We start from the raw sequence: 18,241 nt of genomic DNA on the forward strand, positions 1-18,241 counted from the left end.
GCTCCAAATGCCCCAGATGGCTGACTTCCACCTCCTATAACAGAACCTGCCTTGGGCAACATGTGCAGTTAGTTAAGAAGCTCTCTGGGACATATTTTCCTACCTGTCAGGCAAGCAAATACTGCCATCTCCAAAAGGAGTAAACGTTCCAAGTAAAGTCCGATCAGGAAAGTCATTAAATATATTGGTGTACATGCCTCCACCAGGAAGATTGGAGTAACTCTGACAGACTGCGAAATACCCAGAGGGATAAGTAAACAGTCAAGGAATGTTGAGCATTTGTCTGCAAAGATTAAGGGCCTTTTCAGATATTCAAAAATAACACATTTTTATCTTTGCACGAAAGTGGGACAAACTGGGAATTAGTGCTAAGCAAAGGGAGGGAAAACTCTAGCTATAGACCAGATACCAAACTGCCAGGGATCTTGTGTTTGGTGCAGTTCCCACCCCACCCCTAACTAAACAGGCTGATGCACCCGCAGTCTAGTGCTGGACATGGACAAATAAGAAAGGGGGAAAGGGGTGGCGGATTTTTCTGGGGAAGAGTCAGTTTTACAATGTTCAGCCAAGGATTTGTTCAGTTTTTTGTCAGCTCCTGAAGGTAGTACAGTGGAGAGCACATAGACTCTAAAGCACTAGAAAAAATAATTTAGAACAATAGCTTTTAAAACAGTATATAAAGTAGCATAGAAGTGGGCGGAGATGTGTGTCACATATCACAAGATATGTCAGGGGTACTAGCCAATGGTGCCTGTTACCATTGCGTAACAGTGGCTGAAGCAGCCTAGTAGAGTCTACTTTCTGACTTCCATAACAAAATGAGAAGATTTAAACTAAGAAGTGGGCTGATGAGCCAGTATGGGGGCGGAAGAAGACGAAAAAATCAATGGCTGGTATGATGAAATGGTAAGGTACTTACATTATCTTTGTTGTTTATTCTGCATTTCACTGCAGCCCAGACTTGCACAGTGTTGATTCACAGCCTTTGCTATCTACACATCTAAAGCCTGCCAAATTATGAATAACTACTGAGCTTCTTATTACCTGAGCTTCTTATTATCATTTTTTCCTGCCCTTCTTTCTAAAGGAGCTGAGGACATCATACATGGTCTCCCTTTTTATTCTTACCACAATCCTGGGAGGTAGGTTAGATTATAATCTAGTGACTGGCCCGAGGTCCCCAGTGCACTTCATGACTGAGTGGGGATTTGAGCCCAAGTCTCTATGGTACTTGTTCAGCACTCCAGGGACATTTTGCGGCCTGAGCCGAACAACAATATGACACCCCGTGGTGTCTCTCATCTTGGGAGCGTGGTGCAGGTGGGTGCTCAACATTCTCGGGCCCTGCTGCCAAGGCAGTGGTAGAAAAATGCAAGTACTCTCAGACTATGGCCCAAGCTAGACAGTGGTGGCAGGAGTGTTCTTTGCTCAAGTTAGGTGGGAGAAAAGAAGATGTGTGCCCCAGTGGGCCAAGAAGGGGGGAATGAATAGCATGCCTCAGTAGGGCAAGGAAGGGTTATGGCAGTGGATGCCAGGGAGGTGCCCATGGTGGCAGGGGCCTGGCACTTGCCACCCCTGATCACCTCCCCACACCCATGCCTGAAGCAACTGCCCCACCCTGCCTCATGCAAGGGTCACCCCTGCAGCACTCTTACCATTACAGTGCCCTATCCTGTGGGCATCTAGGCTTTACCCGAGTGGCTTTCTATGGGAAGAGGATCCCCCCCGCCAAATATTGTTCTGTTGACAATTGCCAATAATATAATTTTTAAACCCGGACAGATTGAGGTCAAGTAACTGTAAGTGAATAATATGGGGTACTCTCAACATTCCCATTTCAACAGCAGATAAGGGTCTGGAGTTCTGCTATTTGAGCGAGTAGGAACAAAAATGCCTGGCTCTTGGAATTACTCACTTTTTCTTTCTTTCTAGTATGTGTAAAAGATTCCAAAGTAGGCCACCAGAAATATATCCTCCTTCCCATTCCAGGCTTATAATTCTATGTTGCCACTTGGAAACATATCTAAAAAGCAGATAGACTACCTGGTGATATTTTGCTCCTCTAAAGTGATCTAGGACGTAACTGCTTAATTTGCATAAGAACTGCATAATTTTGAATCTTTGTTTATCCTTTTGTAGAAACCTTTCCTCCAATAACTGCTAACTGAAATTCCCTTTATTTTATTAGTGTGAAGGATATTAAATGAAAGATGATCCATCAACCAATCCATAGTGCAGTTTTTTAAAAGCTGGCCCAGCCTGTTTGATCACTGGCAACTGAGGTTTTTCTTTCAGCACCTCAGAGAAGATTTTCTTACAGGTCCACCCTCTATTTTTTGGAACATTTTCCTTCTTGACATCATCAAAATGACGAAGAATAATAGGCTTGTCAAATCCTGATTCTTCCAGTTTAGACAGCTGTTTAACTCTATTTGGAAGATGAAAAAAACAAATTTTATTTTAGTTATTTACTAAAATGTTGGTAACCTCTTAGGGATGAAGGAAAGCACTGGACAGCATCTGGGTTGGGCCTTTGGTCTATAGTCCAGAAGTGGACCAAAGCAACATCTGGGCAACACCTGGATGCTTTCCAGATGGCAACTTAAAATTGCTTCACTATGTATAGGCTTGGTGTGCATTCATCCTCTCCGGGTTTGACACTGTCACACATACAGGAACAACAATGTGCCATTTGTATAGCCACAGCCTGTATCTGGAGCTTATCTTGATATTTCAGGTTTAAAGCATTCTATGTGCGTGAGAAAAAAGTAGCTGATTTTCTTAGTTTTGATAACAGTTTGCAGGCTTGCTTCATTTTTTCCGAGGTGTCATGTGGAGGGGCTTATCAGTGGATATATCTTCATCTCTGCCTCTCAGCTTTTGAAATCAGCCTTTTTTTAAAAAAAACCAATTTTTCCTGCTGTTCTTGTGCAAAGCAACCAGCCTCTGCAATCGGCTTTTTAAGATAAATAAATCTGCTCTTGCAGATTTATAAATAAATAAAATGCTGCTCTTGCGCAATGGTAGTAGTGGTACCTCCTTCGGTTGCAATCAGCCATTATTGGTCCCCCTCCCCAAAAGCCCAGTGCGCTTGCACAAATTCACCAGTGGGGGTGGGGGTAAAGGAAGGGAGGGAAAAGCATCACATCACCACCCACCTCTCCTCTCCTCTCCTCTCCTCTCCTCTCCTCTCCTCACACACACACACAAACAAGTGCCATGTTTGCGGCTCAGTGGGCTAGGGGTTGCTTCCTTCTTTCTCTCGCTCTCTCCCCTCAAAGCCTCAGCATGAGAGGAAGTGATGTGAAATCCAACATCTAACTCTCACTGGCTTCAAAACGTGACATGCTTTGAGGCTGGTTAAGGTTAGCCGTTGGAGTTTACACCATTCCCTCCCGCGCTCAAGCTCACAGTCTGGAAAGCACCCTGGTGGAGCTGATTGCCCTGTGCCCTAGCAGCTTAACACTGAGATGAGCTGGATAGCCAGTTCCACCACCACCCAAGTCTGTTCCACATGCTTCCTCTTCCCCACCCTCATGCCAAATACAAGAAAGAATCTTCACTGAGGCCAGGGTTTGCTACCATTTTTCTTCAGATTTTTTTTTTAAAAAAGGACTTGATATGTTTCAACATAACCAGCACTAAGTTTGAACTTATCAAAACAGAGCAATTGGTTAACCATAGGACGTTTAAAGAAAGAATTCTTCCATTGGCCTAAGTCAACAGTAGTTTCATTGAACTCAAGCCCCACAGAAGCTGTCGCCCTAAATGATACTATATTCACTAGCTGGTTGCTCAGGTGATTTCAATGGCGTAATCACACGTCAATTTGAAACACAGCCATCACTAGCTAGACTATGATTTGATTTCACCTTTTCTTTTGAATTTTCATAATATTTCAAACAACTCTTCTCTTGTTTTTCTGAATAATCACAATTAAGTGCATTCATTAAAAAACAGTTTTCATTGCCAGGACTCAGCCCCAGACCCAGATCTGATGCAGCTATAGCTGCCAGTGCTCCTGTGTCAAAAGTTGCCCCTTGCTCCTGCTACAGGACCACACACACGCCACTGGCAATGGCTAAACAGGAAACAACAATGTCCACTCCACAGCTCTGGGGCAAAGCAGTATCCTAGTGGCTGTTTAGCTGCTAGGATTACAGTCCCCAGGAACTGCCACATGCAAGGTGCCTAACTTGCCTTACTGTAACTGCTGGGATGGGGGAGGGTGTTATTCTGACAGGCATGTCAGGTTAAGATTCTGACTTGCCATGGCACAAGCCTTTACTTGTCCCACTTCAGTTAGAGCAGATGGACTGCACTGGACTGTTATTTCCATTCGTAGTCAGAATCTTCAGAGCATAAGCCTTCAGGCCACTGTATTTCAATGTCATTCTTTATTTTCTCATATATCAATGTCATCCTTTATTTTCTCATATATTACACTTTGCTGACTTTGAGAGAGGCTTACTCTCAGAGCAGAATACCCAAACCCTTAACTAATGGCAGTAATTATGCAGGAAAGCATTCCAGAGGCTTGTAATTCTAAATAAGAGGAAATCTTAGGAGAATCCTTGATTGCAAGCCAACATTCCTTGCATCTTAAATTCTGTAACAAGATAGCACTCAGGACACCTTTTTGCTGACCAGGCTAAAAATAAGCATTCAATAACACTAAGTCAAGTGCTATAGTGCTGGCACAGAAACCTGGCAACAGTCAGCACACTCAGTTCCAAAACAAGGATCAGGATTTCAAGCCAGGCCTGTGAGCCAACAGGGGTGATAAACACTGAAAAATAAAACATACTCTTTTCCACTGGGGCAGATTGCTTTGCCTATAACATTATATTTTAAATGAAAATAACTGCTATATAATAACATACACACAGCTATTAAAACCTGAGCTTTAGCTAGTTGGATACAGTCATTTGATCTTGATCCATTAATTTTATTGAATAAGAACTGTAGAGAAAAGCAGGAAATGGGAGAAGATTATTTAGAAACTTCTAAAGAAGCTATAATAATTGTTCTATAAAAAATTTTTTTTACAATAATGCCAACTTGAAGGACAAAACAAGATTTGGGAACCTCTTTAGTCCCCAAACGTTATCACTCTGAGGCAGGTTCTTGGCTAACATGATACACAGTCTAACACAGCTGGAAGGCTTGGTGCTGGGGCTGCAGTGATGCCGGAAGGCAGACCCCACGCTTTTAAAAACCAGGGTTTGCATAAGCAGCATTACTGTATTTATCCCCATGCAAATCAATGGGGAGAAATATGATAATGAGCAACCACCGGTTTATAAAAACTTTGGGGCTGGCTTCACTGTTGTATCCCAACATGGAGCCTTCTGACTCCATTAGTCTACACATCATGTCAGCTATTATTTCTAAAAAAACACAACCCAAATAAATAGTGACTTAAATGTCCTACAGTCGAATACGAGTGTTGCAGAATCACCTGCATTGTTGTGGGTCTCTAACATACATGATGACAGTGCTGTGCAAGAGGGCAGTACCTGTAATGTAGGAAGGGCATAGGTGGTTCGTAGTGTAGGAAGGGCATAGGCTGCCTGCCCTGCCAACCGGTGGTGCCCCCACCCCACAGTGCTTCCCCCCTCCCACAGCACCTCTTATCTCCCCACTGGGAGCAGGACGCCCCTTCTCTCCCTGCCATGTGGGGAACCTCTCCCCACCACCACACATGTGGTGGTGGTGGTGGTGGTGGTCCTGATTACCCTGGCAGCCTGGGGTAATAGGCTGCCCTGCCCCACTGCTGAGCTGGCTGCTGCGCATGCAGCGGGAATAAAAGGGGCGCCCACATGCACAGCGGGGAGAGAAGAGGCATGGAGGGACCGTTGTCATTGACGGTGGCCCTGGTGACAGCTGCACACAGGTTTTTAAAACCCATGCGCACAATTACAACTCTACCCTCTTTCCCACAATTACAACTCCGAAACTACTGACCTCTTGCATGATCATACGTTGTGTGCTGCTTCCATTGAGAATAATGGAAGTAGCACACAATGTGCAATCATGCAAGAGGCCAGTACTGGCCTCTTGTGTTGCACTGTTGCTGGATGGGGTAGAGCACCATAGTGGATCAAGTGCTTCTGCAACACCTGCATTATATTGCAGGACATATAAGCCAGTGTCAAATGATTTTTCTGTCAAAAACTGAATATTTATAGTTCAATTTTTGATTTTTTTTTTAAAGTGGAATTACCTTTCTACACTATGATTCAGACCCACTGCACATTATTGCTTATAGGAGCACATGGGATTGCGGGTAGACGAATTGCTCCTGTAAGCAATAATGTGCAGTGGGTCTGAATATATATATTGTGGTGGCCACACATAGAAACCCCATGTGGAGACACCAATTTATACAACAGATTTGTACAACTGATGTCTCAACATCATCCTTACCCAGCTGGGCTCCAAGCAGTGATCCTGCACACTCCCATGAGCATTTGCAATGTAACCCATCTTAACCCATCTCTGATTACTTTAATTTCAGAGACATTTCAGTTTAATTTAACCACTATTCCCCTCTTTCAAATAACACCTCATTTTAGTACATTTGGATCTTAGCCAGCCGTAGTCTCTCCACTGCCCAGATGTATGGTACTTTCCATTCCGGGTCTTTAGAGTCAGAGTCAGCATGTGGAACAGCCCAACCTTTATGAAGAAATAACTCAGAATTAGTTAACCAAAACGTTGTACACAAATCTTAAACGTTTCTCTAATCCTAAAAATATTTGTTAATATGTAAAATATATTGTTTTGATTGATGTGATTATTTGCTTGTATTTCTTGCTCACCTTGTCATATGTAATACCAAGTTCAAAAAAATTTTAAATGGCATTATGTGCAACTATAGGGTAACAGAAGTAGCACTGTGGGTCGGCAGGAAGCAAGTCTCAAGCATCTCTGTGCTGAAGGCTTCTTGCGCAGCAGACCGGGCATGGAGGAGGAGTGATTTTCACATCTCTGTCCTGACCACGAAAGCCCTTTCCACTGGTAGAAATCTGTTCCTGAGGGTCTCTGCAAAAGTACTGGACTAGAACTTGGGAGACCCCAGTTCAAATCTCCATTCAGCCACAAAACTCACAGGGTCACTCTGGGCCAATCACTTATCTCTCATCTAAGCAACCCCACAGGGTAGTTGTGAGCAGGGGCGTAACTATAATAGGGCAAGGGGAGACAAATAGAGCAAATGGAGTCTTGAGGGCCCACTGCCTTGGGGGGCCACCAGAGGCAAGTCACATGACTGACTCCCCCAGCCGCGCACCCACCTGGGTTTCCTTCAGTTGTATTCATCCTCTGAAACTGATGTAAGTGTTAAGACCTGGAACTACCAGAACAGCATGTCTTTCTCTAGTGCCATTAAAATGACTTGCATCGTCCACTATGTTTTTTGTTACCACTATTCAGCCTTATTTAAGATTTCTTTACTTCATGAACCGAGCTTCAGTGGGGGGGGGGGCATTTTAAAATCTTGTCTCTGGGCCCACTCCAACCTTGCTATGCCCCTGGTTGTGAGGATGAAAATAACCATGTAGACCACTCTGGGCTCCTTGGAGGAAGAGTGGGATATAAATGTAAATAAATAAAATAATGTAAGAAAGAAAGGCTACCTTTAATATTCTTTTTCATATTCTTTTCTTCCATCAGAACCAAACAGCCTCAAAAAAAAAAATAGACCAGATATTCCCTTAACTCCCACCAGATAAATCCCCCAGTTAAACAGCAATTTAAAGAGAGGCAGATAAGAACATGCAAACAATACCTCTTTCCTCAGACAGCTTTGAGGACAGTGAAAAACTGATAGCAACAGATGAATCATTGGCATACTCTTGTGGGACTACAGCTAAACAGGAGAGAGAGAAAACCACAATTGTTCCTGAGCACTCAATTACAAAGCCACACAAGCACATTTATTAAGAACTTGTTTACTGTTTTTCACTTACAAAGACCTTATGCTCATTCACTTACAAGAGACCGATAATGGCCAGAAAGGGGGCCTCTCTGCTGTTAATTTCCCCCCATTACTGAACAATGTGCTTTGGATACAGACTGACACTCCTGGCTTAATACTGTGACTACTTTTTAACTCACCTTGAAATTGGAAAAAGAAACTGCTTTAATAAATGGGTTGAAATACTGCCTAGTGGATCTGCAATTTGTATTGCTTGTATCTCTCTATCTTCAACTTTAAGCCATTTTCCAATGTTCTTCAGCAATTTCCCTCAGTTAAATACAAGAGGTTCTTTAACTTCTTTAGTGACTGTGGCTTGGGATGAAGATAGCAAGCTCTAGAGCTAAGGTTATCATTTTCTTTCTCAAGGCTAGATGTGTCAAAGATATAAAAGCTATGCAGCAATATACAGAGGTGCAACTAGGCAATTTTGGTGGTGTCCCAGCTGCAGAGAGTCTTGGATGATACGGATTATCTGGACCCTCTTCAATCTGGCTTCCACCCCGGATATGGGACTGAAACTGCCTTGGTCGATCTAGTGGATGACTCTAGTGCATCCCTGTTGGTTCTGCTGGACCTCTCAGCAGTGTTCGATACCATCGACCATGGTATCCTTCTGGACCGCCTCTCAAGTATGGGAATCGGAGGTACTGCTTTGGAGTGGCTCCGGTCCTTTCTTTGGGGGAGGATCCATAAGGTGGTGCTGGAGGACTACTGCTTGGCTCTGAGGCCATTGGCCAGTGGGGTCCCCCACGTCCCCCCATGCTGTTTAACATCTACATTAAACCACTGCAAGAGGTTATCCAGGAACTTGGACTGAGATGTCAGCAATATACAGATGACACTCAGCTCTATCTCTCCTTGTCACCTGATCCTAGGGAGGCAGTGGACGCTCTGAATCAGGGGCTGGAGGCCGTGATGGGTTGGATGTTGGCTAATAAACTAAGACTGAATCCAGACAAGAGGGAGGTAATGTTGGTCAGTAGGAAGGCCAAGGAGATTCTCCTGGTTCTGAATGGGGTTGCACTGTCCTTGAAGGAGCAAGTACTCAGCTTGGGGGTATTACTGGACCCGGCTCTGCTTTTGAAAGCTCAGGTGGAGGCGGTGCCAGGGGTGCCTTTGCATGGCTTTGGCTAGTGCGCCAGCTGCATCCCTTTCTCGAGAAGGCAGACCTGGCCACGGTTACCCATGCCTTAGTCATGTCACGGCTGGATTACTGTAACGCGCTCTATGTGGGGCTGCCCTTGAAGAATATTCCGAAACCGCAGCTAGTGCAAAATTCGGCAGCTAGGATTTTATCTGGAGCTGCCTGTTGGGATCACATCACACCTATTCTGAAAGAGCTGCACTATCTGCCTGTTCGTTTCCGGGTCCAATTCAAGGTGCTGCTTTTGACCTTTAAAGCCTTTAATGGTTTGGGCCCAGGATACCTGAGGGACCACCTGCTCCCAAGGGTTGCTGTCTGCTTGACGAGGTCATCTGAGTGGGCTCTGCTCTAGGTGCTGACAATGAGGGAGGCTCGGTTGCCGTGCACGCGGGACAGGGCCTTCTCTGTTACTGCCCCCAGACTCTGGAATGCTCTCCCGGTGGCTATTTGCTCCTTGGTCTTCATCACAGTTTTTAGAAAGCATGTGAAATCTTGGCTTTTTACCCAGGCTTTTATACGATTGTCTCTACTGCTGCTTCTTTGTATTTTGTACAGTTCTTATGCTTGTATTTTAAATCTTTTAAGTCAGATTTGCTTTATATTTGAGCTTAATAATTTAATTGTGTCATTTTTATAGTTTTGTTTTTAATTTTTGTGTGAATTGCCTTGGGATTGTTTTAACGAAAGGCGGTATACAAATTCAACAATCAATCAATTAATCAATCAATCAATAAGGTGCCTTAAAGGGGCAGAGCCAACATTTGTGTGGGCGGGGGTGTTCAAAGAACCTGGGCTGTGGTGCTCAGGTGTCGCGCCCCAGCCACACCCCGAGTCTGACATCAGATGTAGAGGGCATGGCCACTTTAGCAAACAGGGCTGTGCAACCCATTTGCAAGTAAAATTTGGCCAGTGCTGCCTTTGCTACATGGCCAGTAGCGCCTCTCCCGGCTTCCAAAAGCAGAGAGACGCATTCCCAGCTAGGTTGGGAGGCCAGCGCTAGCTGAAGCTTTTCAAAAATAGAGCTGCACATCTCTGTTTTTGAAAAGCTTCAGCCAGTGTTGGGCTCCCAGACAGCTGGGAACACGTTTCTCTGCTTTTGCAAGCCCGGAGAGGCGCTACTGGTTTGGCCGTACTGCAAAAGTGGCGTCAGCTGAAGTTTACTTGCAAATGGGATGTGCAACCCCATTTGCTAAGGAGGCCATGACCAGACCAGGTGCATCTGATGTCAGAAGCAGGGGGTGTGGCTTGGGCGGCAGGGGCGGGCTGGACAGGGGCTGCTGGCATTCTTGCTCCACCACTGGTGGCTTGTTGTGCTAAAAATAGTGATTGCATAAGTTCCCACTGAAATGAGGCATGCCACAGTTGCACAACCACAAGCATGCTTGTGGTAGCACAACACTAGTCTGGAACAAATAGCAAGCCCCAGACAGCACTGCTAGCTAGCACAACCATTTTGTAGCAGTGTAAAGTCCTTCCATAACCAGTTTGTTGCTCTGGAATTCAGGCAGGACTGTATAGACCTCTTGCCTGATCTATTTGTGCTAATCAGATTATTTTACTTACTGGTAGTTAAATATGGAGTAAAGTGGTCACAGCAAACCCCGAGTGTAGGTGTTAGCATGAAAACCAGCCAACCTGTCTCTATTCTTATACATAAAAATAATATCAGGATTGGTTATGAATGTGATGATGATGATGATGACGATTATTATTATTTCAATTTCTACACTGCCCTTCCAAAAATGGCTCAGGGCAGTTTACACAGAGAAATAACAAATAAATAAGATGGACCTCTGTCCCCAAAGGGCTCATAATATAAAAGAAACATAAGATAGACACCAGCAATAGTCACTGGAGGTACTATGCTGGGGGTGGATAGGGCCAGTTACTCTCCCCCTGCTAAATAATCACCATGTTAAAAGGTGCCTCTTTGCCAAGTTAATTATTTTGATCAAGTGATAGTTAAATGTCCTGGTTTGTGATACTAGTGAACTAATTTAAGAGGAAAATAGTAACATCTCCTTACTCTTGTTTCCACTAAGCCTCTTTGATAGAATCTTGGGGGGTTTTGTTTCCTTCGTAATGCTAATGGATGCTCTTCTGCATTGCCTTGCTATATTTCCAACCATCTCATTGTCCATATATTCAGATGTTGGTGACAACTTGTTGCACTCTTCTTCTGATGTTTTCCTTCTCGCTGATTTTATATTTTTGCATGCTAGTTCCTGCCAAGATTTTTTATTATAAGATGCATCTTCAACAAGCTCTTTCCAGCTGTAAGTCAAGATATTTGAAATTCCCTTAGGTAAAATAAACTTGTACTTAGAAAAATGGTTCAGCATTTCTTCCAGTTCACATAATATGGTAAGAGCCATGCATTTATATTCATCTAACAAGGTTGCATGTACGACTGCTTCTTCTGTAAGCAGAGCTGAAGATATTTGACAGAGCTGAATAGGAGGATCCTCACAAGTGGTTCTGAATATAGAAGGCCCATGTATTTGAAGAGAGCCTGGATCTTTCTCTGCTGTATTGTGTTTCAGTAAAGTATCATTTCCTTCCAAGTGTTCTTCTGTGTATCCAGAATTCCTGCATCATATGTGGAGAGAATAAATGTAGTTATGCCCTTTTAGTTAAAAGATGTATTGGTATTCCTGTCTCCAGTTAGGATTACAGGACAAGGGCTCATAAGAGATGAAGAGGGCTTGCCCATAAATTTAAAAGCTTCAGACATACTTCTGGATATTTCCAGGCTCACATCATATCTCCTGGTGTGAATAACAGGTCTCAGATGGGTAGGTATTAGGGAAGAAGTACTCGCCTCTTGCTGGAATAAGCACTACACTTTGATATCCTATTTGCCTTAGAAACATTTTTTAATTTGTAGTGTGCCTTTAACAATCTTGCCATCTGGGTTATTCAGCCAACAGTTTTTACATGAAAATGTCAAAAGGTTAATCACCACTTCTAGTATATTTACTGGTGGTTCACGGAATATCATTCCAAACAAGCTTAATAAATCCATGGAGGGCATGAAAATGACTAGCATGACCCATTTCAATAATAATTAGCTTATTTTATTTGCTTGCCAAATTTAGAAGCAGTTCCTCTCAGTTGAATTTTTGCTGCAAAACAAAATGTGTTGTGCAACAAAGCAGACTTCATGGCTAAGCACTCACCAACAGTAAGTGAGCAGGCTTTATTTTTAAATGAAGTTTATTTTAAAACTGAAATAAATATCAGTTTTATTTTAATAGGACAATATTGGATTTTTTTAAAAAAAATTGAGTACGGAAAACATTTTTGCAAAACATGACAAAGTTATAAGATGTAAGGGGAAAGCTATAAAGACAAACTTGCACTCTATGCTTACAGCACAATCTAGCTAAAGTTAATCTAAGCACCATTGATTTCAGTGGCAGAGGTTTATGCAAACTCTGAACTTTCCTATAGAACAAAATGGGTCTTGAAAATATTTAACTTTAGCAATGGGACTGAAGTTCATGAGTACAGTAACTTGTTCCATCAGTTTCAATCGGATTTTAATACCTATAATCTGGATCATGGCATCTATCTATCTATCTATCTATCTATCTATCTATCTATCTATCTATCTATCTATCTATCTATCTATCATATTTCTATACTACCTAACATGTGCATCCCTAGGTGGTGTACATAAGTTAAAGTATAGCATAAAAACAGGATAAAATTATTAAAACAATTATGATATAAACAATTAAAATTAATTACAAGCATGAGAAAACAGGGGCATCTTAAAGGTTTTCTAGAACCCTTTCTAGAAGAAGAAGCGGGGGAGGAGTTTAGGTATTAAGAAAATAATGGCTTAACCAAGACTTTTAAAAAGAGGAAAAATCCACATGATTTTCCAGTTAATTTTCATCCGTTAATGTGAGTAATCACTTGCTGAAACCCAAGTAGTACGTTGTATGCCAACACCATTACCTGTGAATGCAACCAGTTTCATGAGGATTTGCACTAGTTGTATTTAAGTCAGTAAGCTGTTCTCCTGGTCCCATTTTCTTGACCCATTTCTTTTTAATTTTTGGCTAAAACAAAAATATAGGCTTGTATTAAACTCTTCAGAGTTTGAAGAAAACAGAACAAATTCATTAAACATGAACACAGAAGTACCTGGTCAAAGAAATATACAGGTCCTTGTTCCAGAATTTCAGCCATTGTTCTCAGTACTGTAAAATATTTCACCTATAATGATAAAATAATAGTTATGAATAACACTTTTACACTTGTATGAATAAAGTATTATGAACATAAGAAATAAGTGTGGCCGATAAAACTCCTGTATTTTTGTGAAGAGCAATTAAGGTTGATTTGGGGTTGCATCAAGACCTTCAGCAGAGTGGTGCACCACCAATAGTAGCTCCTTCCATGAGCGGAACAAGCTACCATCATCAGCACACTGTTCCACCGGAGGTCTGGTGTTTTAACAACCAGTTCAAATGGAAATTATAGGCATAGCCCCTGATGTGGCTTTTCACAAGTGCTTCACTATGTGGATGGAACTCCTATGAGAGCAGGCTTCTCCATTTATTTCAGTGAGGTTTATGTACCCAGAGTAATATTTGAAGCTGTTCTGTGGGGACAATTTAGTATCAGTCAGGCGTGATTTGGCTTTGAAGCACTGACTGAAGCCAAATCATTTATTCCTCGTTCCTGGTCCCGTCTGGAGGCAGATGCTCCCCCGGCTTACTTCTGCACAGAGTGGTCTGTGCACAACATCAGGAGGGCCCTTAATGCAATGCAAAGCTGCGGTAAGCCCCCCAGTGACATTTTGGAAGCCGTGCAGGAAGGTGTGTGAGGAACGCTGGAAAATGTAATATTTCCCGGTTTTCCCATAGAGCTTTACTTGAACTTCTGCTAACTGGGCAAAGAGGCACCTTTCAAAGTAGTGATTCTCTTTGATATTTAGCGAGGGGAGAGAGAGCAATTGGCCCTGTTCAACCTGCAGCATAGCATTCCTCCATTAGCTGTTGTGGATTCCTACCTTTTGTTTCTTTTTAGATTGCATGACCTTTGGGCACAGGGAAAAATCTTTTTATTTTTCTGTGTAAACCTCTTTGAGAACGTTTGTATAGAAAAGCAGTATAAATAGTAGTAGTAGTAACAGCAGAGTATCAGCCTCCACATAGGGCTGTGGTGAGGTTAGTGATTTCGCATTGACGTTTCAAAGCTGAATCTTTGCACAGGTGTCATATTAACAATTCACATTTTTAAAAAATGTATCCCAGGAAGCCTTAGTATCTAGGATTGTGTTTTCTTAGCTTAGCCCCTTTATTCCTCGGAAGTGGAACACTGTTGTCTCATTCATTTCAATGGGATATTCATCAGTCTTTAACAAAAGGTTCTTAATTTGGGAGCCACAATCCTTATTTCACTTACTTCCAAACAGTTCATTTGCTTTCAGTGGGACTGCTCTGGAGCCAAGCCAATGATGTGAAGAATGAGACAAAACTTAATTTATAGCACCATTTCAATAAAGCTAATTACAGCATTTTTTCTTTCCAATATAGTTCTGAAAAGCAAATGTTTTATATTGCTATAAACTATATCTCAACTAATTCTTCCAGAATAAGTGACTGTGAATCATTCTAGTTTGCAACATCTAGAAATGACATTTGGATCCTCCCTTAAAGTTTCTGCTTTCCAACATCATGTGAAAAAATAATTGTATTAAGTCAAAGAAATACTTCATTTATTGAAATGTTTGTTATGTCAGTGATACTTAACAAAGCAGTATTTTCTTATGGCTCTCTGGCTGTCTAGCAACCTTTTGGGGGAGTTAATTAATGTCTTACATTTACAAATTAACAGGAATAAAATGTTCTGAAAAACAGAATACAACTTTGGACTATTCAAGCTCTTCTGCTGGTACTATAGATAATTGCTTATCTTATTCTCTTGTAGCTCCCTGCACAGAAAAGGTAATTTGACTCCAAATATTCCTTGTTAACTATGACTTTATAACCTATAATAAATAAAAGTTATAACATACCCTAGAAGAAGACTTTCCATAGAGAGTGAATTTGCTTGGTCAGTGGTGTAAAATGTACTAAATAAAAGCTGCGTCCTTGGACAGAGAAAAAGAGTCGTCTCTCTGGGTTGGCTGTCAGTCTGTCAACACAGTTTTAAGACCTTGTTGCTTGGTTACCACATGGTGCACATTGTACTCAGCCATACAGTACTTCCTTTCTCCAGCCACTTCTAGGCTTTGAGCTACAGTTTGGAACATACTGGCCACTACTCGATGTGGTCTTACATAAAACCCACTCTAATGGATGCATATCAGTGTGCATAACTCTGCATATAACAATAGCCAATGATTTAGAACTATAATCTACTGAAAACAAGCTTGGCTTAGCCTGCTGTGTAGTTTGTCACAATCAGCCAGGGACTCTGAGAAGTATATTGTAACTTTAATGAAATGGAAAGAAAGGAAATGTTGATTCCAAATTAAATGAATGAGTTTTCGGCAGAAGAGGTCGTCTTTGGGAGCCCTTTTCATTAAACATTTCGTTATGTTGTGCTTAAAGTGTTTTTAAAAAACCAAATGTTTGAACACATATCCATTTCCCCAAAATCTCGACTTCCCATTAACGCTCAGGTTCCAACCGTTTTAGTAGGCCAGAAACCCACCCACCCCGCAAGATATGGGGGTGTGGGGCTTTTAAATCACTGTTAGCAGCCTTTTTCTGCCTCCACCAACATTAAAAATAATCTGTTCTATCTACTCTTTAAAGGTATTGTGCATGCAATTGCCCAATAGAAAGTAAATCTGTCTTCTAGTGTTCTGGCCACTGAGTGCAAAGGATCTGGGATAGTTGGCAAGAAAGGAAAGCAATGACACTCTGCTTCATTGTCCTCCATTGCATATACTGATAAATGGAGGAGGAGGCAGCATTTCAGTACCTCCTCCACCGTGTCAGTTACAGCAGTCGCTTTGCTCCAGTTGGCCATGACTGCATTATTATTTCCCTGGCTCCCTTTATTTCCCTGGCTGGCAATTGTGGGTATTAATTTCCCTGGCTTGAGAGGACACTGGTGAGCACACACATTCTTCCAGCTTGAGAACAGCTTGCTCGGCACTTGGCACAAAGGCTTTGATTTTGTTAAAATTAAATTTTGTTTTATTAAAATTATTTCATGACTTAAAGACCTCTCCCGACCCAGTTCTAACCATGTTATGCATGACTAGTGGCTCTGCTGGGGAAGCAGATCTTCATTCACAGCAACTGATGCAATCACCCATTAAACTGAATGAGGCTCGAGTAAGCACTGTGGAGTCAATCTGCAGCTGCAGATTACCCATTGCTGGATGGGGTAATTATCTCTATTATATATTTTGAAGAGTTTGCTTGTGGGTGTATGTGCAACAGAAAGTAATACTTCCCAATTACCTATAGATACCAAATTCAGACCTGCCTACATTTCAGAATGACAGGGCCCGACATGGCTAATACTATCTGGCAGGGAGGTTGTTGTAGAAGGCCTAGTAGAGATAATAAATGCTTCTCTGAGGGAGGGCCAGGGGTGTAACTATAATAGGGCAAGGGGAGACAGTTATCTGGGGCCTTGGGGGGCCCCCCAGAGGCAAGCCACATGACTGACTCCGCCAGCCACACACACACCCAGGCTTCCTTCAGTTGTATTCATCCTCCGAAATTGATGTGAGTGTTAAGACCTGGAGCTACCAGAACAGCATGTCTTTCTCTAATATTATTAAATGACTTGCATCGGCCACAATTTACAAAACCTTAAAAAAAATTTAGGATGATGTTCTATTGCGGCACATAGTGCACATATATATATACACACACATACACATAAATCTCACTATGCTTTTTGTTACCACTATTCAGCCTCATTTAAGATTTCTTTACTTCATGAGCTGAGCTTCAGTGAGCGGGGGTGTGTGGGCATTTTAAAATCTTGTCTCTGGACCCACTCCAACCTTGCTACGCCCCTGGGGAGGGCAGGATGCCTCCTTGCCTTAAGGAGGCAATTATTAGACCACTTCTGAAGAAGCCTACCTTGGATTCCTCAGAGTTGAGCAACTATAGGCCTGTTTCCAACCTTCCGTGGCTGGGCAAGGTAATTGAGAGTGTGATGGCCTCCAAACTCCAGGCAGTCTTGGAGGAAACCGATTATCTAGACCTGTTTCAGACCGGCTTTCGACTGCCTTGGTCGGCCTGATGGATGATTTCCAATTGGAAATTGACAGAGGAAGTGTGACTCTGCTGGTCCTTTTGGACCTCTCGGCAGTTTTCAATACTATCGACCATAGTATCCTTCTGGAAAGTCTGAGGGAGTTGGGGGTGGGAGGCACTGCTTTGCAGTGGTTCCACTCTTACCATTAGGGCAGATTCCAGATGGTGTCCCTCAGGGACTGTTTTTCAAAAACTGTACTTTGGTATGGTGTTCCTCAGGGCTCCATATTGTCTCTGAAGTTGTTTAACATCTACATGAGATAATCAGGAGACTTGATGCAGGATGTTATCAGTATGCTGATGACACCCAAATCTATTTCTCCATATCAACATCATCGGGAGAAGGCATAAACTCCCTAAATGTCTGCCTGGAGGTGGTAATGGGCTGGATGAGGGATAACTGAGGCTGAATCCAGGTAAGACGGAGGTAATTATTGTGCGGGGTTGGAACTCGGGAGATGATTTTAAACTGCCTGTTCTGGATGGGGTCACACTTCCCCAGAAGGAACAGGTACGCAGTCCGAGGGTGCTTCTGGACACAAAACTCTCCCTGGTGTCCCAGGCTGAGGCAGTGGCCAGAGGTGCCTTTTATCAGCTTCGGCTGATACGCCAGCTGCATCCATTTCTTGACATAAATGACCTCAGAACAGTAGTACATCTGCTGGTCACCTCCAGTCTTTACTACTGCAGTGCGCTCTATGTGGGGCTGCCTTTGTACGTAGTCCGGAAACTGCAGCTAGTCCAGAATATGGCAACCAGGTTGGTCACTGGGTCATCTTGCAGAGACCGTATCACTCCCATCTTAAAAGATCTACACTGGCTGCTGATAGGTTTCCGGGCAAAGTACAAGGTTTTGGTTATAACCTA

The 18,241-nt window shown here is 42.6% G+C and overlaps 1 protein-coding gene across 3 annotated transcripts in view; it reads right to left on the reverse strand.

Moving 5' to 3' along the window:
• LOC128326012 (uncharacterized protein C3orf20 homolog) overlaps positions 1-17,637 on the reverse strand; it is a 72,911-nt gene extending 55,274 nt beyond the window's left edge. Inside the window, exons 1-9 of one of the 3 annotated variants that reach the window (XM_053252045.1) lie at positions 15,163-15,345; positions 13,284-13,355; positions 13,095-13,198; positions 11,155-11,717; positions 7,793-7,873; positions 7,641-7,688; positions 6,582-6,681; positions 2,201-2,428; positions 104-253 (exon numbers count right to left, since the gene is read on the reverse strand). In XM_053252045.1, the coding sequence (XP_053108020.1) occupies positions 104-253; positions 2,201-2,428; positions 6,582-6,681; positions 7,641-7,688; positions 7,793-7,873; positions 11,155-11,717; positions 13,095-13,198; positions 13,284-13,328 (1,319 nt within the window). In that variant the 5' untranslated portion in view covers positions 13,329-13,355; positions 15,163-15,345. Of the gene's footprint in view, positions 1-103; positions 254-2,200; positions 2,429-6,581; positions 6,682-7,640; positions 7,689-7,792; positions 7,874-11,154; positions 11,718-13,094; positions 13,199-13,283; positions 13,356-15,162; positions 15,346-17,518 lie in introns of those variants that run through there. The other 2 variants (XM_053252046.1, XM_053252047.1) reach the window with 2 other exon arrangements.
• Positions 17,638-18,241: the final 604 nt, after the last annotated feature.

This window comes from Hemicordylus capensis, chromosome 5, assembly GCF_027244095.1.
Source record: "Hemicordylus capensis ecotype Gifberg chromosome 5, rHemCap1.1.pri, whole genome shotgun sequence".
Taxonomy (NCBI): Eukaryota; Metazoa; Chordata; class Lepidosauria; order Squamata; family Cordylidae; genus Hemicordylus; species Hemicordylus capensis.